The following is a 22149-nucleotide window of genomic DNA, read 5'->3' as shown; positions in this document are numbered from 1 at the left end:
AAATATAGGAATTGGTTACTTGCCCTGATCTTCTTTGTTTCCACATGTAGTTTTAAGCAAAGTCTAATTTCCTGAGGTACTATTGAACAATAAATTAATTATCTAGAGAGTATGGATGCCTATTTGGATAGCATGTTAATTGGAGCCAGTTCTTTTCTTTGATGCTGAAGGTGATCACAATCTCCTGAGTAAGGCATTAGACCACTAGAACAAGCCTTGCACAGCAAAAATGAACAAAAATATGCAAATACAACTTCAAATGAAAAGAAACTTGCAAATGCTGCTTTATTTAATTCTTACAATAGGGAGGCACTTTTACATTAAAAAAGAAGTGCAGAGGTTTCATTATTAACTACAAAACCCTAAAGTATTATTCCATGAAAACAAAGAGAAATAGTGTCTGTGTGACAAAGTGATTGGTTTTTCCTTTCATTTCTATACAATTTATTACATTTAAACAAACAAAACCTAAAAAAAAAAATCTAGAAAACAACAGCAAAAAACCTTTTCTTCTGTTCCTGCAGGCCAGAAGCACTTAGAACATTGATGACACTTGCTTTGTGCTCCTCATCTCTTACTTTCTGTGCTTGTTGTATGAGGCAGAGTCTGACCCAGGGGCTTTCCAAGATTAATGGGTGCCACAGAGATATCATAAATAAAGTGATCATGTGTTTATTTGATGTCACAAGTCTCAATTCAGCTCTGCCTTGCATGCAAAACCTGCTTGTTTCAGTCAAGTTATTCTCCAACTAACACCTGCATGCAGAGTGTGTGTGCTGGTATGGTGGAAGAGCAGGGAAGGGTGACTGCAGGAAAGGATTTCCCCTGCATGGAGTCAGAATTCCAAGCTTGTTTTCCATGCCATCCTAGAAAAATGATCTTGTATTAATGGCAATGAGCCATGTCAGCTTCTTGCTGGGCCGTACTGGGTGAAAGCTGGGAGCAAATCCTGCATTGCACTACCCAAGTGGGAAGTGAAGTTACCAATAAGTTCAGCCAAAGCAATAATAACACTGAGAGAGGGGCTCAGATTCTGCACTAACCCTTGCATTTAACACTGGAAGAAACCTCCCTAATGTCACTCAGAATATCCCTGGAGAAAGGCAGTCCTCCAAATGAATATTGTCACAATCCATCCTTCTGGACATTCACTTCAGTCTCTGAAGTGAGGACAGCAGAGCTGGGGTCAGCAATGCTGGCAGATAAATGTCTCTGCTTGATGGATGAGAGGATATATTTACACCTCACAGCAATTCTCTTGCAATTTATTTGGTTTGGGGTTAAGAAAACCACCAGGTGAGCTGCACAGGGAGGCTTCTGGTGCTGTGAAAATGAGCTTGGAAGTGGAAAGAACACTCAAAGGATCTTAAAGGAATATTGGAAATGCTTGAAATCAGCACACCTGAGGAAAGCAATACTTTTCTAATTACCTGTTGGTTTATTAAAGTTGGTTGAGCAGAATATGACTTTACATTCTGAGGTTACTGGCAAAACTCGGGCTTTCAATGGCAGCAGGGCTCACAAATAAACCTGTTCTGGAGCTCTCTGAAGGCAAGGTTACCCTAAATAAAGGGAATATGATGGATCATCAGACTGTGCTTATGTTGAACAGTGCTAGGTTTGATGGAAGAAGTATTTGCTGCAATTCCTTGGTTTTACTCAGCAAATTGCAGATTGATGTCCTGTGATCCAGAGCTCCTTCCTTCAAGTCATTTCCTCTGTTTTTCAAAATTGCCTGGGGTGTATTTTAGCCCACTTTGAAAGTAAATGACCTGACCTGATCCAGAACTCTTTTCAAACTCTAAAGCTAGGTTCTAAAGACAGACAAATTAAAGCTGGTCCAGTATTCTGGACTAAACTGTTTTCAAAAACTGAGCTACTTAAAGAAACACTTCCATTTTGAAGTTGCTTTACCACCGTAGATACAACCTGTAAACATATTCACAGAGAGTTTGGGATATAGATTCCAGGGTATTTTTTCCTTTACCAAAAGCACATATTACAAAACCTGTAGAGATTTTTCTTTGCATGTTATGCTTGAAAAAGTTTAGTAAGTCTGGTTTCATTTAGATTCTAATACATCAAAATTATTTGCAACTTGTAACTTTGTGCTGATATACGAAATAGAAGATGTAAAATTTTTTCTAAACAGAAATTCCTAAACTTTCTGTCCAAGCTAAATATGTCAAAGGACATAGCATGAACATGAAAGATAAATCTAGCCTTAAGATTTCCCACTGATATATAAAAGAATGTTTTACAAAATTTTGATCTTGATTGTCTCTTTCCAGCTGAAGAGAGAGGGTTTTTTCCCTCCATTCTATATTGAAAGGGAGAAAACCATACTGCTGCTTATTTCCCTGGCACATCTTGCATGAAACAATGCAAGCTCCATTATGGCATGAGACTAATTACACAAATTACATCTGAAAGAAAAAAAAGTTAAATTAAGATCTGAACAGTTACTGCATGATCAGTGGGCACGAGTGAGATCTGATGTCGTTGTGTTTGGAAATGGCTTCATCCAGATCCAGCTGTCTGTTGTTGACCTTCACCTCCATGCAGCCATTATAAAAAGCAGTCACTGGTGTAGCACCCAGAGGAACATCTGCACAGAAACACATTCAGTTCATTAGGCCAAGGCATGCAAGTTTCTATGGATTTTTCAGGTCAGTCAAAACATGGGGAATACTCCACTCCCCATCCATTATTTAGTCATGGGAGAAAAGGAGCAGTTTGGCAGGCAACACTTGAGTTCTTCTCCCTTTTCTTTAAGATCAAGATCAAGTCAGCAAAGCTGAGAAAGCCAGTAAAATGTTAAATATGCATTAGAAGGCTGTTCCCATCCAGAAACTGAACTCTAGGAATGTTTTCCATAGTAGCTTTTCCTGTATTAACAACAAGAGTTTGTTTCCTGGAGCCCCCTGTTCCTGCTCTGAGCTACAAACAGCTGTTTCTGGGCTTAGAGGTCACACAAAGAACTGTCCTGCTTCTGCCAGGAAGCTACTCTAGATTCAAATCTGCAGCTTCTCACTTGGGGCACCCCTGGGAACTTCACACATTTTCCTGCTTCCTCACTGCTGCTTCCAAGTGAATTCTCTGTGAAAGACTCACTTTATCTGCTGCTCATTTAGGTATTGTTTTGTCTTAGGGCAGCATCAGATCATGGATATGTTTGCAGGAAACAATATGTTAAGCACAAGTCTTAGGGTACAACTGGCTTCTTACAAGGTAGACCTAAGGGATGCAAGCACCTTCAGCAATTAGAATGAGGGTGATTAGGAGCTGATCTCAAAAGCACCCTATGTTTTTTCAGTTGTTAATCACCCTATCCCTCCTTAGGAGATAGATTTGGTTATCTGAGGAACCAGAAATGCTGTTTTCTCCTGATTTTATTTTGCTGTAAGCTGAGGTATTGCACAGAGTCCTGTAGAAGAGTTCCCTTCTGCTTTTTTCACTCAGTGAGGAAAACACTGGTTGTCACAGAACCATGGAAGTTTGATTTAACCTGCACTGGTTGTGCTGAAATAACAGGGGAATACTCCCACCACTGTTACTAGTTTGTGGAAAGGGGTATCAAAAGTGGAGACTTTTGGTCTTCATGAAATGCATGGGGTTCTTGAATGCAGAGGCTTTTTTTGGGGGGTTTTGTGTTTTTGTGTTTTTTGTTTTTTTTTTTTTTTCCTTGGGTTTTTTTGTTTTGTTTTGTTTTTGTTTTATTGTGGTAATTTGCATGTTTAAGATAGTTTTTAAAACTTAAAAACAGAGATGACAGAAAAGTGAGATTAAGGAGCAGCAAGTAACTCATACTTGCTTCTTATCTCTTTGGGATGCCTGAATAATGCAAACCTCTTCATTCTCAAGATGCTGATTTCTCTGTGGCTGGCGGTGTACTAAAAAAGAATCATTTAAGCATCACAAAGATGAAGAGGCCCAAGAAATGACTGGAATCTTAGTTACTGTGGCTCTGTTAAACTGCTGACTCACTTCTACTAAGTAAATACTGACTCATTCCTTGTCAATTCAAGACATGTCAGTCAAATTTGTAGCATTTTCTTAGGAACTGTGATTCATTCACCATAAAATAATAACATGATACAGAAAAGCTCTACAAGTAGCAACATTGTAACCATGGCACCTTTCCTCTAGCAATTTTTGAGTTTTAATTCAGGTTTTGACTATTTCTCACTGGGGCAATGCTATTTTTCCTCTTGATTTAGCCTGAAGTCAAACTATTCATACAGAAGTATGTGCACACTTCTTGGACAAAATAATCCTTGTGATAAGGATGATGTTGACATTATGTCTCAATAATGTTAACTTGAAGCTTGCTTTGAATGAAATATTTGCTGTTTCAACACATTCTCTGTCTCATAAAGATTGCGAGTCACCTCTCACTCACAGTTTAATTGCTGAAACCATATTCCTGACTTCCCCTTCTGCACTTCTGACACTTGGATTATTTACAAATACCTGCTTTTCTTACGTTTTTGATGCAGTTCCTCAGCTGTGCCAGATGGTGGCATTTCAGAAACGTACAATGCTCACCCAACTCGAAAATCAAGGTATTTTCCAAATTCAAACCTCTAGAGACCTGTCTTAATGTCCAAATAATGCTACTTATTTAAGTTAAAAAGCTGGCTGCCTCCAAAGCTGAAATGACTGGAGGAAACAATAGGCACTTGAGCGGAAAAAAACCTTTTTTTTTTTTTTTCTTTTTATAATTGTAGGCTTTTCCTAGCATGGGTAAGGCTGAATACAATCAGACTTGTAGAAATAATGAATTGATGAAAAGAAACAGGTCTCACCTGGCAGGCCACCCAGGTAGGTGACAACATTTGCCATCATTGCCTGATGCAGAATTGAGAGTTGCTCAGAGTTGCTTCTGTCTGTGTGTGAATCAACAGCCAGTTCAAGCTCCTGTTTGGTCACTAGAAGTCCAACCTGCACTCTTCTGGGGGTGCATAACTTCTTTGATTCCAGCTGTGCAACAATGATGTTCCCAATGGTCACAGTGATTTTCTAGATGGAAGAATGGTAGATCACCAAAAATGTCAAATGCAACTTTAATAAATCATTATACTTGGCCCTAGTGCACTTTGTATTTGCAAGTAAAAGAAAATATTAAATACTGGTACCTTTAGCTGGAAAAGCTGATGTGTAACTATCACTTCTGATGATGAATGCCATTCTTAAATTTATAAGTGAGAATGTTTTACAAGGAACAACTCTGGCTACAGTTCTGAGGTGAAATCCTGTTTCACCTACAGTTTTAAAGGTACCCAAGTGTTCACTACAGGTTCTTATTTTGGGAAAAAAACTGGATTAACCATGGTGTATAATTATGTTCTAGCTTGGGATGGCTGATGTAGAGGGATGTAAATGGAAACTCAAGGACAACAACATCAGTTTATAATTTGGAAATAACATGATGCCCTTACTGCATACACTGCTCATAGTTCCCTTTCTGCTCTGTGCATTTGGAAGGAAAAGTTAAGGAAAACATGATGGGATGAATCTGAGCTCAGACTACATAATATAATCTCCCTGGCAAGAGTGATTAGTGCTTAGTCACTGCTGCAGCAATCATTAATAGACAGATATTTTCTGCACATTATTACACAATCTAATTTTCAAAATACTGAAGCTACCAGCTGCACTGCAAGTGTGTGAGTAGCTTTTTTTTAGTTTGATTTTTCACCTGGCAGCTGCTAGGAGAATTGTAAGATCACCTGTGAGTCAGAGGAGTTAGAGTCCACTATGGACAATGCAAGAGGCACTGTTTCATTAGAAACCAAGGCAAACATAACACCAGTGTCTGTGGATGGGCGAATAGTCAGAGTCACATTTATTAGCCAATCTTCAGCACTGTCAAGATTATCTGTTTTAAAGAGAATAATTGAAATTAGTAAATCCACCTGCTGATGACAAATTAATACGGGGTTAAAAATTAGTATTTAAATCTCCTCCCTACTGTGGAAATATTAGTGCTAAATTTTTGAACTTAAAGGAAGAACTATAATTCTAAAGAAATGCAAGCAGATAAAATAAAAAACTAACCAACCCAACTAACTTTTAATCTGGGATCTTCAACAGTGGCCAATCTTTGCAAATAAACTTCTGAATGTAAAGCACTCCAGAAACTGAAGAGATAACACTACTGTCATCAGAATCCTCATTCAAGCAGATTCCTAAGAGAACTTAAGGGAATCACTGGTGGATGCAGAAGTGTATAGCTTAGTTTGTGTGCCTTTTTTTATTTTCTTTCTTTTAAAATTTCATCAGTTCCATCACTCAGTCAAACAAAAAACATGGGAATAGAAAAATACTTACTATAGTTTATTTGGAATGCTGCCATTCCAGTGCCAGGGTAGAAGGATCCTCTCCCCACTGATACTAAACAGTGTTTGCTTTGTTTTTCTTGAATAACTTCATTTACTCCTGAATGTCCCTGGTTCATCAAGTTCCAGGCCCGGATACAACCATCCAGACGAGGGTTAATCTACAGCAGAATGACAGCATTGGGGGTTTGAGTCCAAAGTTAGGTTTAAAAAGTTAATAATGAGTCATTATTTTCCATATTAGCTTATTTCCGTGTAGGCAATTTCCATGTGTAGCAATGTCTTAACAATGCTATAGGTTACAGCAGTGATGCTGGGAGAAAACCAAGTGGCAGGCATTTGGTACCTCAGCCTTCAAAAGGTATTTATGGTTTAGCATTTCCCACTTTGCTGCCAGGGATCTGGACAAGAGATTGCTTCTACTTTTAAAGCTTGTGTTGTGACCGAGACAAAAGGACAGCGGATTTTCTGTAGCTGAAAGAAAATTATCACTAGCAATGCTCCTTGTTCAAAGCTTTCTTATACCAAACTACAAAGAAATTTCTGGAATTGTTTTCTATTGGATAAAGGATGTTATTGTATTGTTCCATGTTTTTTTCTCTGCTTTGCTTTTCAGCAAAATTGATTTTTAAATTATTTTTTTTTCATCTAAACACTCTGTTGAGATTGCCAATTAGTTTGAAGGCTCCTGGACTGTAAAGAAGACAGTTGCAACAATTTGACTGTAGCCATTCTTGAGGCTGGGAGACTGAAAGAATCATGGGCCTTGTCCAGCCTGGGCTGTTGTAAAACCTTGTAAAAATGAAAGCTCACTGTGCTGCCTGCACAGTGAATGCTGCACTTATTTAGAGCTTAGCAAAAGCCAGGACCAGGACACGAATCACCCTGAAATGCACTCTCAGCAGCAGCAGTGCTGGTGATTTAGGGAATCTTAAAGCCATATTAGGAAACAGGCTACAGATCCTCAAAGATTAGACCAGAAGTGCTGTGTTTTTACAAGTGAAGCCTTACCGAAGGCAGACTGAAAAGCTTCACACATGTTTATTTGCATAACAGTGGTTTAATAACCACATTTTCATTTTCTAAACAAGTTCCATGCCAGGCTTGCTCCTTCTGTGACTTCCAGGAGTACACAATTGAACAGAGCATGATCAATCAAAATTAGTCTTATTATTTAATTACCTGCTTAACAAGGGCACCGCCCATTCTGCGAGGCAATCCTGCAATGTACACCTTGGTTTCCAAGAAACCCTGGGATTGTTTAAACAGAGTTCCTGGGCTGTTAATACTCATCACAGCCTCTTTAGCTATTTTTACACTGATGCTGTGTTCTAATTCTTCAACTGATACCTGGAATAAAATACAAATAATTACTTATACACACATACAAAAATGTAGAATATATTCATTTTTAATTTTTTTATAAAATAATTATGTAAGCCCTATGAAGCATGACTAATGTTTCTTTAAACCTTGTAAAAGAGTTTTAGTGCAGTCACTATTTAAACTTGATGCAGGACAGCTGCCCGTATCTAGGGACATTCACAGGAGGGTAACAAACAAAATCTGACATTAAAAATTTAGTGTGCTCTATAGATTGTGTGAGAAAGGCTTTTCATCTCAGGTGTAGAAGCTTGAAAAGCAAGATGAAGTTTTGGTCCAGCAGATGTAAAACTCGCTCTAAACACAAAGTATCCAATAGTTGTGCACTTGACCATGCAATCACAGTTTTGAATATCCTGCCACTTTCCTTTTCATGTTTAAAATTAATTGCTATGTTGATAGCTAGAGGTAATTATCTTCTCTTTGATTGTTAAAAGGTAGCAGAATTTCCTGATGCAAGGCATTCCTGTGCATTTCTTGGTTGGTTTTTAAACCTGGGGTTTGAGCGCATCATTTTAAGCCTTTTAGTAGTTTAGTTTAGCTCAGTTTCTCCCTCCTTTTTTATCAGCATCTTCCCACAGTGAGTAAAAGGAAGTGCGTGGGAGAAGGAAATCCAACTTACTATATGCCACAGTCCATCATTAATGGCCTTGCCTCCACTGGTGACTTTTGTTCCAAACTCATTCTTGAATTGAATCTCAATCTTCCCATCCCTAAGAGCAAGCAAGATCCACGCTGAGTTGTCCAGGGATTCTGCATACAGGATCACCCCCTCTGCGTCGTACGTCCGGAAATCAAACTCTGCTGTAAATCTGAGTTGTGAAGAAGGAATCTTAATAAGAACACAGGAAAGGTGAAATATTGTACAGCCTAGGATAACTCATTAGTAGGGTCAGAGAAAAGTTCATAGATAGCAACTTTTGGTGTCTCTAAATCTGAGCAGTTGTGACTTTTTTGCACAGTTAGTCAAAAGCAGAATGGAACATAAGCCTTGTTCACTCAAATCCAGTGGGAAGTTTCCAGGATAACACCTTGACCTGGGATTTGAAAGAACCTTGGTGCAGCTCCCAAATTCACTCTGAGCTTCACTTGTGAAGGATATCCCAGTCCCCTGAGCAAGAAGAGAGATGTAATATTCCTATTGCATTTTTTAGGAATGCAATGCAGACAAAACAGAAGATCTATGATGTGCTTCAGTACAGCTGGGTTGCCAAGTGTTGTCCTGAAAGAACTATAACCTAGAATTTGCTCATTCTCTCATTTGAGGATTTGTTGGCTGGATCTAGGTTGAGTGTGTGTATGTAGAAAAGTTAGGATTTACTGTGCATTAGAGGAGAGTAGAAGTAGAGTAAAAACTAGTAGTTTCTGGGACTAGACAAAACAGTTTAAGGGTGAAAGGAGAAAGCAAAGCATTTGGAAGGTGGGGTTTGCCAAGGCAGCTCTAACTCAGAAGTGGGTCGCTGTCCCTCGCAGTGCTGCTCTGTGTCCCCTAGATGGGGCTGTCCCTCGCCAGACGCACCCAAAACCGCTCTGTATTTACTTCAAACATTTGTCATCTCTGAAAGCTCTTCCAGGACAGCATTAGTGCCCGGTCAACTTGGAACAGCAGCAGAGGGCAGAGTTCTCAGTATTTATGTCCATCTGTAGGGTTCTGAGGCTCTGGGGATCACCAGCTCCACAGCTGCTGCTGCTGTTACCTTCCGGTTGTTGGGTCACTGAGTCAGGGAATGCTGCAATTTCTGCTGCTGCAGCAAAGAGGTCCAAGAGCAATAAAGGGGTCAGTGCCACGGGCAATCGCTCTGACAGCTGTAAAGAAAATCATCCAGCTGGTGCCAGAAAAGGTACTGTGCTCTGTGGGTATCCTTGGGACACTCTGTGTGTGAGAGGAAGCCCAGGGAGGGGCAGGGGGGCAATGGCCTGATTTTGTGGCTCAGCAGGACGGACAGAACATGTCCCAGCTTCTACCCAGAGCAGGGGTGGAGCAGCAGCAACATCCAAACTAAAACCATTCCCACATATAACTGGAAGGCATACTGTAAGTATTTTCATGTAAGTTCTGAATTTTATGTTGATAATTCTAAATGCCTTCTTGTTTATTCATTCATTCATCATGTAAAGGTATCTTATCCAAGGGGGAGATGGTGATAAAATTTAGGCATGCAATGCATTCTTCCTAAACCCTCAGAAAATTAATGGAAACAAATGTCTGTCATTCCAATGCATACTTTTATCAATAGCAAATGCTTACCTTGTGACATTTGGCAGTTTGAACTTTAAATAGAGAACAGGAATTCCTATAAATTGCTCTGCCAGGTAAAGCAGTTGATAATTCTTTTCAAGATTCAGTGGGATACACTCAGTAACAGACTGAAAATGGTAGAGAAAAAAAGCTGTAATGCATTGTCATAGCTTATGAAGCAACTCCTGTTGTTGCCTGCAAGCCTTTTTTATTTTTAAAGTAATGGCTAACCTCTGGGGTTTTTTTTAAACTTGAATACCTACGTACAAATGAAATGGTGTGGTTCTGGTTTTCTAAACATCCCTTATTTAAACTGCTGGAGGATAATCCAGGTTGACACACAGTTCTGGTGGATTGAAACTAATATTTAAATACTTAGTTTTTGAATTAAGAATTCCAGTCTTCCATCAAGCACTTTTCTTTCACCAGGGATATATGACACCCACCTTCTAGGGAACTACCCAGCTCCATTATTAAAGTTCTGCAGAATCTATATTTGCTCAGGTGTTAGAAGGGAATAGACAAGGGCTGTACCTTGGGAAGACTGTGTTAAAGAGAAATTGCAGAATCACAGTGCTTATGGACAAGTAGAAGCCTCAAAGCCTCTTTGATCAAATTTGAATCCTTCAAAACATTCTGTGACTGTCTTCTACTCTGATTTTGCTATGCCTGATGCATCAGTTCCATTAAATGTACAGGTGCTCTCCTTGGATTTTATGGCTACTTCATTTGATGGCTCCTGGTGTCACTAGTCTTTAGATTGAATGTATTTTCAGCTGACTGATCTTTTTTCCCCAATTAAAAGGCATAAAACTAACTTCCAGATAGAGACTTAATCGCTGTTGAACAACAGTACTGAAAATAAGAGCATCTTCCAGCCTCATTACATCTCACCATTTCAAGGATGAGCAAAATGAAATGGAATGACTGCCAAGTGCTGTTCATTAAATTTCAGAAAGTACAAACAAGCCCTAATACACAGATTCTGTAACTTGTGTCAGATCTTGTTCCTGCAGTTTAAGCCAAATTTTGTTATACTCTGTTAGAAGTGTTTTATTGTTGTTACAAATGTTTTATTGTTGGCAGTTATCTGAGCTCACTTCACATGACATCTCAGACTCCCTAACTTTTCTAAGTATACAGAGAACCACTTACAAAAAAATCCTTGGACTTCAGTCCTTAAATCCCAGTTCCCTGGAGTTTCAAACTTTCTGCTCCTAAGAAGTGTAAATTTTCAAACTGATCAAGAGCAACCCATTTTGGCTGCAAGATGTTCTCCAACTGGCAAGTATTACTGAGTGCTTTTCCTTAAGCTATGGCAGATGAGAACTGTGGAAAACAATCCAGGTTTTTTTTTCAATCCAAACAGAGTAATTCTGAAACAGTGAGTGAAAACTTTTGCACAGCCTAAGGAAAACTTGGGAACATATGGACAAATGGAACATTCTGTCTCTGAGTGGGCTGAGCAGGAATTATTTGTTTGATAGGAGAAAGCTGAGGCTTATTTTGGAAGCAGCAGGGAATAAAGATGCCTGGCTAAAGCAAGCTGCTTTTGACAGGACTCCTGTAAATGAGCATGCATGAACTGAATGGCATCCAAATCCCTGCTGCTTTGTGAGCCAAACCATAGATCAGAATCCCCAGCATTTTCTCAGGAATTTTTAATCAGTACTCAAATAGCTTCCTATTTTCCTTAATCTATGTTATCTTCTCATCAAGAAATACCAAACTTTGTGGTTTTCCATATGGAACTTTACATAGCACACTTTTACCTCACAATTCTTCATGTCCTTAGAGAGCTTGAACCCTTTCTTGCCATCACAATAGCAGCTGTAACTTCCTGGTGAGTTCACACAGAGTTGAGCACAAATATTTTCAGCACATTCATCAATATCTAGTGGAAATCAAAGCAGAGAGATTTTTTTTTCATGGCACAGACTGAAAACTAAAACAAATTAATGGAGTAACAGACAAGAGAGGTTCTCTGGAATAACATGAATTCAAAAGGTGATTTAGTAATCTGATAGAGGCCTGGAGCACAGAGCTGGAGACAATTTGGTCTGATTTCTGAGGCACAAGGTGGCTGAGTAGTGAGACCTCATAAATTGCTACCACAGATGGCGCAAATCCCATTCTGTCTCAGATCTCTTGCTTTCCTTGTAAGACTCGATGACAGTTGAGATTACTAAAAGTATATAGGGCAAATATGTGAAGAAAGAATGTGCTTTATTAATATAACCCCCAAATAATCTCAGGGCAAAATACCTTTTAAAATAACTTACAATAATCTCATAATGCCTAAGGTTCAGATAGTATCTACTTGTGAGAAGAATAGTCTGATTTGAGCTGTGATTTAAGCTAAATCAATAAAAGAATTTCATTTTTTATTTAGTAGGTTGTGTAAAATAAGTAATTTAGAAATGAAAGGCTGTTTAAACAGCCAATGTAAATTTCACATTTCTAATATAGAAACAGAATCTCTTCTTGACAAGAGACTCCAATAAGGGTGATTCGGGCTTCAGATTAAAGAAACTGCAATTTATTCTGAAACAAATAGCCCTTCTAGTGGGAAGAAAAAATTTTGTACCAATGCATTCATTTAAATCTGGGGGTTTTTAGGACTAAAATACTTTTTTTTTTTTTTGCTGTTGCTTGGAGAAAGAGAGGTAATGAAAAATGTAACAAACCCTGTTCTGTTCTTCAGCCTAATAGTATCTGTCATCATAGAGATAGCAGTGCATAAATGTATGTAAATTCAATTTTCCTACTAAGCATAATTGAGTTTAGCCACCTACAAGCAATATGACAATGAAAAGCTCATGTCATTTAGTATTTCTGTAAGGCTACATTCCTGTCAGGCTGCACAATCCTGTCCTTAGACAGGATTTGGTGACTCATTTAATGTGGTTACAACAAGGTCTAAAAGCTTAGCAGCATAATCCTCCTGCTAGGGAGGTAAGACTTTCCCTGTTGGAATGTCGTCATCTTGCAACCTCCTGAATCCATAGTCCCAGTAGAAACACAACACTTATGTGGGTTGTATCAAACTGGATTTATCTGAAGGAAACCCTAAGAGGAGTAAAAATTAATTACTGTGAATTTTTCTCACTTTGGTGCACACAGGAACAGGAAATTGTCAGTAGTGTTTTAATCCCGTAGTAACTGGACAAAGAGCTGACACCTGGATATGTAAACACTGCCACTGTGCAGAGCTTTGGCACAAAAGACCTGCAGGAAAAGCCATGGAGCAAAAGATTCATGGCCACCAGGAAGCTGCTTTTGTGTCCTTCTGAGCAGTATTACAAGGCAGCTTTTAAAATAAAAATCAGTCACTGATAGATTTTCCTTAAACTGACAGTGTAGAAGATTCATCTTCATTGTAAAACTCTAAGAGCTTTGATATCTGTTTACAGCTGAAATTAAATTTCTGATGTGCAGTAAACAGAAACTTTAGCAAGCGCAGAGAAATAGAAACATATTCTAAGACAAATGTGCAAACACTTTCAACACTGTAGAAGTTATGGTCTTTGTATGACTGGCTTCTTGCTACTTCACTGCAAGCTACCAATACTTCTCAGCTTTGCTATAATTGTTACAGAACTTTGGAAATTATTTTTTCTCCAGATTGTCATTTCAGGATAGATTCTTTTGGAGCAGATCCTTTTTTTTTCACAGTTCTTTCTCTCGATATTTAGGAATAGTTTTATTTGACATTTGAGATCTTTATAAAAAAACATTAAAAAAAAAACTTAAGAGAACTGCCACACTGTCATGTAATACAGCCTGACAACAATTAATTTAATAAAGAATATGAATATTCAGAAATGCACTGGTAGATGAGGAGCTGAGTTTGGTATAGAAGTGGATTAAAAAAGGAAGGGGGAAAGGGAAGATGAAAGATATGAAAAAGGGGGAGCTGGAGCAAAGACCCACCTTCACAGTTCTTGGAAGTTGAATTATATGTGTAGCCTTCTGGACATTCACACTCATATCTCCCCTGGGTGTTTTTACAGGTGGCTGTCCCACAGATGTTTGGATGTAGCACACATTCATTTATATCTAGAAACACAAACAAGTTATTAAAAAACAACTCCCATTCTTGCATACCATTTTTCTTCCCAACCTTATCCAACACTGTGCAAACTGAGTGAGGTTGGCAAAATTTCTTGGTAGCTCTACTATGCTGTCACAGCAGACTAGAGCTACAGCCAGAAAGATTTCCAGAGGGCTGTAGAAGATACTTCTGTATGTCCCCACTGAAAAAATTCTCTGCCTGCCTATCTCTCCCATCCCTTCATGTGAGTAACAGGGAAAGGGATGCATGTCTAGGAAGGCAGAGAGAGAAACAGGCTACAGATTTTCCATAACCTAAACCAGGCTGCATAGTAAAATTCCATCTTAGAAAAAGATATCCAGAAAGACAAGAGATAATCCAATCAGAGGTTCTTCCATGCTACAATCAATTCATGTCAGTTTTCTTTTAATTGGCTATGCTGAGAGGTGTTCAAGTCCCTCACTGTCTCTCTCTACCCCTCAAACCATTTTAGTGTCTATCTTCTGTCTTGTTTTCAATTTGTCAATGTCATTTTCCCAATGCAGATGTGACAGTGGGATTCAGGGTATAGTATCAATCTTACTAAGTGTCTTTGAGACAGAAAAATATCAGATCCCTGGCAGTACTTCACTCCCACTCGTGGATGCAGGGATCATTCTGGTTTTCTCTGTGGTTTTGTAGCAGTTGTGGAAATGGTGCTGCACAGGAGATTCTGCCGCTGGCTTGCTAGGAGTCCTGAAACTGCAGTAAGTCAAAGCTGCCTTGAATTGAGACTACTCGTCTACAGTTAATAAGTGTATTCCAAATTCCTGGTTGTTTAACTCTGTAGTTGCATGTAATAAAATACTTGAGTGCAGTTTATCAAATGATTAAACTAACACTCAAGTCACTAAGGTATATTAGTCTATTTTTATCTTTGATAACTTTTTTACCAGATTTTCCAATAATTACAGAAGTTCTAACCAATTTATCTGCTTGCCCTCTTTCATAAACCCACAGTCTTTTGTCATTCTGGCATGTCTTTAGACAAACAAAATTATCTGACATCATCCAAAACTGTTGTTCCATTAAAATGGAATGAAGTTGTCATTTTTTCTAAAAATGTAGTAAGAACTGCTAATTATGTCAATACACAGTATTTATTTGGAATGGAATGAAGCATGTAGATTGTGGCCAACAGTAGACACAAGCATGCACAGAAAAAATTATGCTGGGTGAATCAAAGAAAAATCTTTCTCTCCATTAAGAGATTTTTTGGATTCATTAATAGTTTCTTCCCCAATGAACTTCAAACTGCAGAAAGAGCAGCATGGCTAATTAGGAGTGATTTAGCCTAAATCAGTATTTACCAGAGAGAATTTCCATGGTAACAATAGCAGCTATTTGTATCACTTAAGATTCCTGTTTCAGTGTGCTTAAACGATATGTGAAACTGGTGTGAGACCAAAATGAGCTTTATGAAACTCCAGTAATGAAGCAGAATCTCATCTATAGCCATTCCCTCTTTCTTTCCTTGCTTCTTGGTCTGGTTCATTATTGGCTGTCCAAATGCCTGCAGTGTGTAAGGAATGAGCAGCCAAACTAAACCAGAGCTGTATTTTTCAGAGTCAAGGCAAGAGCATTTATGGAACTACTGGATCAAACCCATCCCTCTCTCTGGTCAGCAGGCACTGTGGTGGCATGGAAAGATGTTCCCCTGAAGTCTCCCTACCTCCACAATCCCTTTTGTTGGAATGCATGAAGTAGCCATCTTCACACAGGCAACGGAAGCTCCCAGGGAAATTGGAACAGCGTTGGCTGCAACCTCCATTGAAGTCTTCACATTCATTTATGTCTATAAAGAAAAGGGAATCAAACTCTCAGCTGAGTAGAAGGCATCAACTGACCAGCTGCAAGTACTATTCCATAGCAGAAATGTAATTGTGCTTCTGAGAACCAACATGCCATGAAATTGAAGACTGTACCTTCCTCACAGTTCTCTCCTCTCCATCCTGCTTTACAGACACAGGTATACTTGGCTTGTCCATCGATGCAATCCTTATATCCATCTTTATGGCACGGCAGGGGGCTGCACTGGTTTGAAATTTCTGTGGGATGGAAAACATGAAAGATCCTTGTTATTTGGGGTTATTTCTCCTCAAGAATCACTTTAGTCTTTCTTCTTCTCTTCCCACAGGTCATGAAATAGGAAAGGTCTTAATGTATAATATGAAGCACCCCTACAAAATCTTGCTACATTCTGTCAGCAAGAATTTTTAAGTGAGTGAGAACATACAAAGCCACCAGTACTTTTTCTATGTTAGGCAGAAAACAACTAGAAGACAAATTACTTGCTAAGCTAATCCCTGCAAGATGTGACTAGACTCGATATTATTATATTTAAAATATGTATTTCAGTTTTTAAAAAACAGTGCTCTGCCCCCATCATACTATCACAAATTTCACTAGAAAGATCAAAGTTTCAAGAACTCAAGGTTAGAGAGCTGATTTCCTCTGTTCAAGAGTGGTCAGACAGAGAAACTGGTAATTTACTGCACTATTACAAAGTGATCTGGAAAACATGTTCAGCCATGACCATGTGCAGTGTAATTATTAAGGATTTTTTTTGCCTTCTATTGCTTTCAATGATAAAAATAGTGTCAGGTGGTTAAGGATAAGTATTCTTATTCAAACTAACTGGAAGTTTCTTTGATATAACCAGGCTGTAGAAGGTTTAGAGAGAGGTTTAAACTGTGACAGTAGGAAATATGGTAAAAATGGCTTGCTGTGAATTTACTGGAAAGAACATAATACACGCTGGGCCTGTGAATGCATAGGCATAAAAATCAAACATTTGAGAAATATCCCAAGTTTCATGCTTTGTGACCTTTTGTTTGGAATCAATGACTGTGTTCCAGATAATATTTTGATGATTTGTTTTGTTTTTGAAATTTTCAGCTGTTAATGTAACTACAGGCCAAAGAGTAGAAGTAGAAATGACAATTAACAAGAGACTCTCTTACTCTACCTGACAGAACATGACTTGCTAGAGGCAAAGGGTTTGGCATAACTGTTTAAGATGTGGTAGAGTACAGAGGAAACACTGGGGAATATTGCTGGGTTGGTGCAAGACGCTTCTGTTTGCGGAAGAACTCTGCCTTCCACGTTGCAGTCAATCGTGTTCCTTTATCTTTTTAAAGTTAAAAGCAGTCACTTAAACTGCTTTCTCTGGAAATGCTCTGTCTCACCTCACATTTTTTGGTCAATTTCTGGTTTTGATTATTGAGTTTGCTTGAGTTAAACCATTTTTTGTCTCTTTTTGTGCCCTTGTGAAATGCTTTTTAGCCACTGTGTGTTCCAACACCAGCACTTACCCTTGACACAAGCCCTCAGGTCAGCTGGAGAGTCTGGAGTGACTGCAGCCACCCTGAACACCCCTGCTCGATGGGAGGCAAGGCAGCCTGCAAATGCAAAGCCACACAATCAGCTCAGGGTCCAAACAACTCATTTACACTGAAATTACACCACTTGCTGCATGGCATCTTCAAAGAGCCTGTTCTCACAGCCTGAATAGCAAAACTGGTCTGGGCATGTTAAAGACAGCTCATGACAGCCCAACCTTCAGAGTGCCTCTGTGAGGATCTCAGCACACAGGACATTCTCTGCACTATAATCAGCATGGAAATCATCCCAGTGCTAGGGGCAGAAAAACTAAACCAGTATTACCCAAATGAATCATACACTACAGTTGTTTAGGGTGGTTTTTTTTGTACTTACTTAAATATTTGGGATAAAAATATTCCTGCAGAAAGAAAAAAAAATAAACACTAAGAAAAATTTCAGGTAGATAAAATGACAACAAAATACATCACTGAATATATTCTGAAGTATATGGGTATTATAACTACAAAAGAAGAAAAGAGTTACATTGAGTAACAGAATATAGTCCTGTTTTTTTTATATGACTGTAGTTTGGGCTAAAGCAGAAGATTATTTAATACACACAAGCCTCAGTGGAGAGATTTAAATACTGCACTGAATTGGACACTTGCAAAATGAACGCAATGCAAATGAATTGGATGTCAGAATTACTTTGAAAATTGTCTCTTTAAATGGGAGGATCTTGCCCAGTGTCGTTATTGGGACCTGTAAATTCCATGTGCTTCTGACTTTCCCTCTGCAAAGAACTATTATCTATGTCATAGATACTTATGAAATACTTACAGTTTCAGGATTATTTTCAAAGATTTCCCTGGCTTCTTCCCTATTGCATAATTCTTCAATGCATTCTCTTTCTAGATTTCCCTTCTTACTTTCTTCCATGAAAGAGTTTGCTCGGCGTTTCCTCAGCAGGAACTGAGAGGCATACTGCTGGGATAAAACTTGGGAGAAACAAAGTTTCTGTTATTATTTATCTCTTTTTGCAACAGCTGAAAAATGCTGTGAACACTGAGCAAATATCAGAATTTAGCACAAATTAAATTAATTAAATACTTAGTCAGGATTTGATGTTTGCCATTGTTTTGAAAAATGTGAGCAAGACATTTTAGGATTCTCTATGTGGGAGCTGTTTCTGATCAAAAAATCCTTAATTTGTGCTACTTATCCTTAATAGCATCCATGCCTGAAGCATAATTTACGTCATACTCAGGACAAGATTTATTTTTTTAGATTATGGTTATTGCAAAGTGAGATATGTAAGCAACAAATAGATAAAACAAGCTGATTGTATTACTGGTTTCAGTGATCTGCAAGTAGATATTCTGACCCTATAAAATTTATGAGAGCAAAATTATGTCTTACAAAGTCAGGCTACCCCTTATATGCAATTAACATAAATGCCATTTTTTTTTTCAGAACAGTGAAGAACAGGACAAAGGTGAGAATGCTATCCTGGGAATATCAAGGCAGACCATCTATAAATACATCCACATTTTACAAGGTAAAACAATTCTAGCCAGCTTTTATGTTTCAGACCCAGTATGAGTCATTACTTAATATTCATGTATCTGGTTATTGTCATTTTAGTGACTTTTAACAAGTGCTGAACATTGAGAAGTGACACTAAAAATGAAAGATGTCTGCTTCAATGTTCTCTGCAGAGCACACAACACTCCAGGAACAGCCTCTAAATTAGACTGCCTGGTTTAATTTTTGGAATATAGCTTGTGATCAAGAGAAAAATGGATGAGCACAGCTGGAAGAAGTCCAGCTGATTGGGTTAAAGAGAGCAGATGACAGATGTTAACTGGAGTGCAGCACACTTTCCTTTCCTCAGCCTCTGCTCAACTTAACCTGTCAGAGCTGCCCAGCTGTGTGAGGGCTGTGACACCTGCAGTGCTCATCAGGTCTGGTGGCTGTACATATTCATCCCAGCTCCACAGAAAAGAGCCACTTAAGCACACAAAGTCCATCCAGTACTGCCTGTGACAATTCCTCAAAGCCAGAGCACCTTCACCAGCCACACCAGCAGCCAAGTGCCAGAGAAGAGCTCCCAGTTCCTCTGCACTCTCAGGAAAGAAAAAAATTAAAGAAGCTGACTAGAAAGAGCAGCTAATGAGGCCCAGGGCTTGAAAGGAGACAGATTTAACATTTAACTAAAATCACACCATCCTAAACACATTAACGGTCTCTACTAAGTGACAGGGAACATTCTGAAGTGCTGCAACGTTGGGCAATGACCTGAAGAAACCTTTGTGTTACAGCCTCCTGAGTGAATCTGACATGGGCTGAGCTTGTAACTACAAACTAATCTATTTGCTTTCATTCTGGTAAAACTAATCATCCTGGTAAGGCAGTAAATAAGATTTCCTGAGCATAAGGTGGATGTACAGCTCACCTCCAAGGTTTTACAGCACACCTCAGAAATGAAAGAAATGCTTAGAAATGTAAGAAGTTCAATTAATTAGATTAACTGCTTTATTTCTCATTAATAAGAAAGATGCAGAAAGACCATCTGTCCTGAGGCAAAAGGAGTGACAACAGAAATAGGAAAATTGTGTATTATAGCTGCTGGGTTTATTTCCATGGGGGATATCTACCCTCACAAAGATGTTGACCTTTAGCTACATCATTGTCATTTTCACATAGTTTTACAGTAAATAAAAGACAAGAAATTTTCAGACGTGTACAAACAGTTGTAACACTTTCTACTTCATGCTTTCAGTACAGTGGGGCAATGGGAACAAGTCTTTTTCCCTATATCAGAGCAGTTTATCCTTCTCCCAAGCTGATTTCCTATAACTTCTGACTTTAAATAAAACACGTAACTCAGAGCAAATTCCATGTTTTTATAGTGCAAATATTTCAATCCCCATGCCAGAATTAGCAGAGTATTTATTCATGTGTATTCTAATTACAAAGATTATGATAGGACCTTTATTAAAAGCTAAAAATCCTGACTGCTGCTTCTGCCAGTCCGATTACAGGAAACTCCAGCCCATTTCTGACCCTGCCAAACCAAGTTAAACCTTAACACACTCAGGCTGCTTCACATGGTGATCACTGAAGCCTTGTGCAACTCTAGAGCCTAACAATTTCCAGAGGTGGTGCGCAGCCACTGGATGCTTGATAAGCAAGCATCTGAATGTGATGCTGCTAAAAAAGAAAAAAAAAAAAATGTGAGAGGGGATGAGATTCAGTGGTTTCTTACAGCTCTTCTGTTATGCAGATACAACTGTAAACCTGCTTGAAGTGGGCCACTTAAACATAACTTAGAGCTGCTTACCTAAAACTTCAGCCAAGGAAAGCAATTGAATAAAACTGAATAAAAATCTTGTTTGCACAGCTCTGTAACTCCAGTGACAAGAGTATCCTGAAAAGCTCCTCAGTGACATTATGCAGCCAACAAAATAAAATTGGCCACTAATATTTACCTGCACCTTGTGTTCCTCACCTGATGTTTGACCAAATCCACCTGCACTGAGGCTTGCAGAGGCAACTTTATGATTATTGAATGGCATGAGCTGCATTTTTAAGCTGTTTTCTCTTCTTCTCCCTCTCCTCCCCTGCCACTCCAGAAATCCCTGGCACTGTCCAGAGCCAGGCATAGGAAACTGGAAATATGGACCACAGAAATTTTGGATGAGCAGGACAGCTTATTTCCTGCTCTTAAGAAAAATGACAAGGTACGCAGTGGAGAAGATAAATGGAACCAAAAACGTGACAAAAACAGGAGAAAAGATCATTATGAAATATTTATTAGAAAGTTTATTTTTAGGACCTGTTAAAAACGTTACAAAATGAACTTTCATCTTTTGATACTGCTGCCTTCCCAAGCCAGATACCCCAGCACCTTGCAGAATAGTAAACATTCGGTTTCTGTTCTGCCAGTTTAATCATTAGTAAAACAGGCCAGAAACAGCCTTACTTTGAGCTGCAATTCTGCTGCTTTCAGCCACACTGTCTTCTTCCACTATTGAGCTCAAAGTCTTTTTTGTCAAAGACGGAATACTTTATTTAATTTTTTTTTTTATCTGTATGTGAGAGCACGTAGCTCTTAGGCTGAGAGGTGTGAATTCAGAAACAGGGCGAGTGCCGCTTGTCGGACTGCACAATAAAGCCACTTTTCCGAGCGCACCGCGATCTCCCGAGGGCTGTCCTTGCAAGGGAGCCAAGCTCCCTGTGCCGACACCTTCCCGTGGGCGGCTGAGCCGCGCTGCGGCCGCCAACAGCTCCGGAGCCCCAGCTCGGCCGGCCCGCAGGAACCGCTGCGGGGAGCTCCTCACCCCACACACGGCCCGAGCCCCCGGGAGAACCGAGGGGCCGCGATGCCCCCGGGCCGCCCCTCGCCCCGCACCCGGCCCCCGCGTCCCCCGCCCCGCCCCGCATCACTCACAGGTCGCCGCCTGGGCCAGGGCGATGGCGAGCGCCAGCAGCGGGAGGCACCGCGCCCTCATCGCTCCCGGGGGCGGCCGGCACTGCGCGGCTGCTGCTCTGCGGGGCCGGGCGAGGCTGCGGGGGCGGGAGGGAGGGGCGGCGGCGCGGCGGGGGGAGGCTGGGCCGTGGCCGGGCAGCGCTGCCCTGCGGGAGCGTCACCAGGGCGCCGGGGACAGCGCCGCGGGGACGCGGGCGGGTCGCGCCTGGACCGCCCCGCGGAGGCGGCGGCCGCACACGGCGGGCTCGGCGGGCATCCCCGGCGGGAGCGGAGGGCG

At 39.8% G+C, this 22149-nt stretch overlaps 1 protein-coding gene across 1 annotated transcript; it reads right to left on the bottom strand.

Annotated features, from left to right (window-relative positions):
* Positions 1-260: 260 nt before the first annotated feature.
* Positions 261-21968, bottom strand: PROS1 (protein S). The gene is made up of 15 exons (XM_036386620.2): positions 21834-21968; positions 18221-18378; positions 17774-17798; positions 17371-17457; positions 15982-16104; positions 15729-15851; positions 13897-14022; positions 11736-11857; positions 9973-10091; positions 8347-8536; positions 7524-7691; positions 6334-6502; positions 5733-5881; positions 4809-5022; positions 261-2608 (listed from the first exon to the last, which is right to left on the bottom strand). Exons 1-15 carry the CDS (start codon positions 21892-21894, stop codon positions 2463-2465), a joined length of 1980 nt encoding a protein of 659 aa, XP_036242513.1. The 5' UTR covers positions 21895-21968; the 3' UTR covers positions 261-2462.
* Positions 21969-22149: the final 181 nt, after the last annotated feature.

This window comes from Molothrus ater, chromosome 2, assembly GCF_012460135.2.
Source record: "Molothrus ater isolate BHLD 08-10-18 breed brown headed cowbird chromosome 2, BPBGC_Mater_1.1, whole genome shotgun sequence".
NCBI classification, from domain to species: domain Eukaryota; kingdom Metazoa; phylum Chordata; class Aves; order Passeriformes; family Icteridae; genus Molothrus; species Molothrus ater.
The sequence above is the reverse complement of the archived record's forward strand: the minus strand, read 5'-3'. Positions and strand labels throughout refer to the sequence as shown.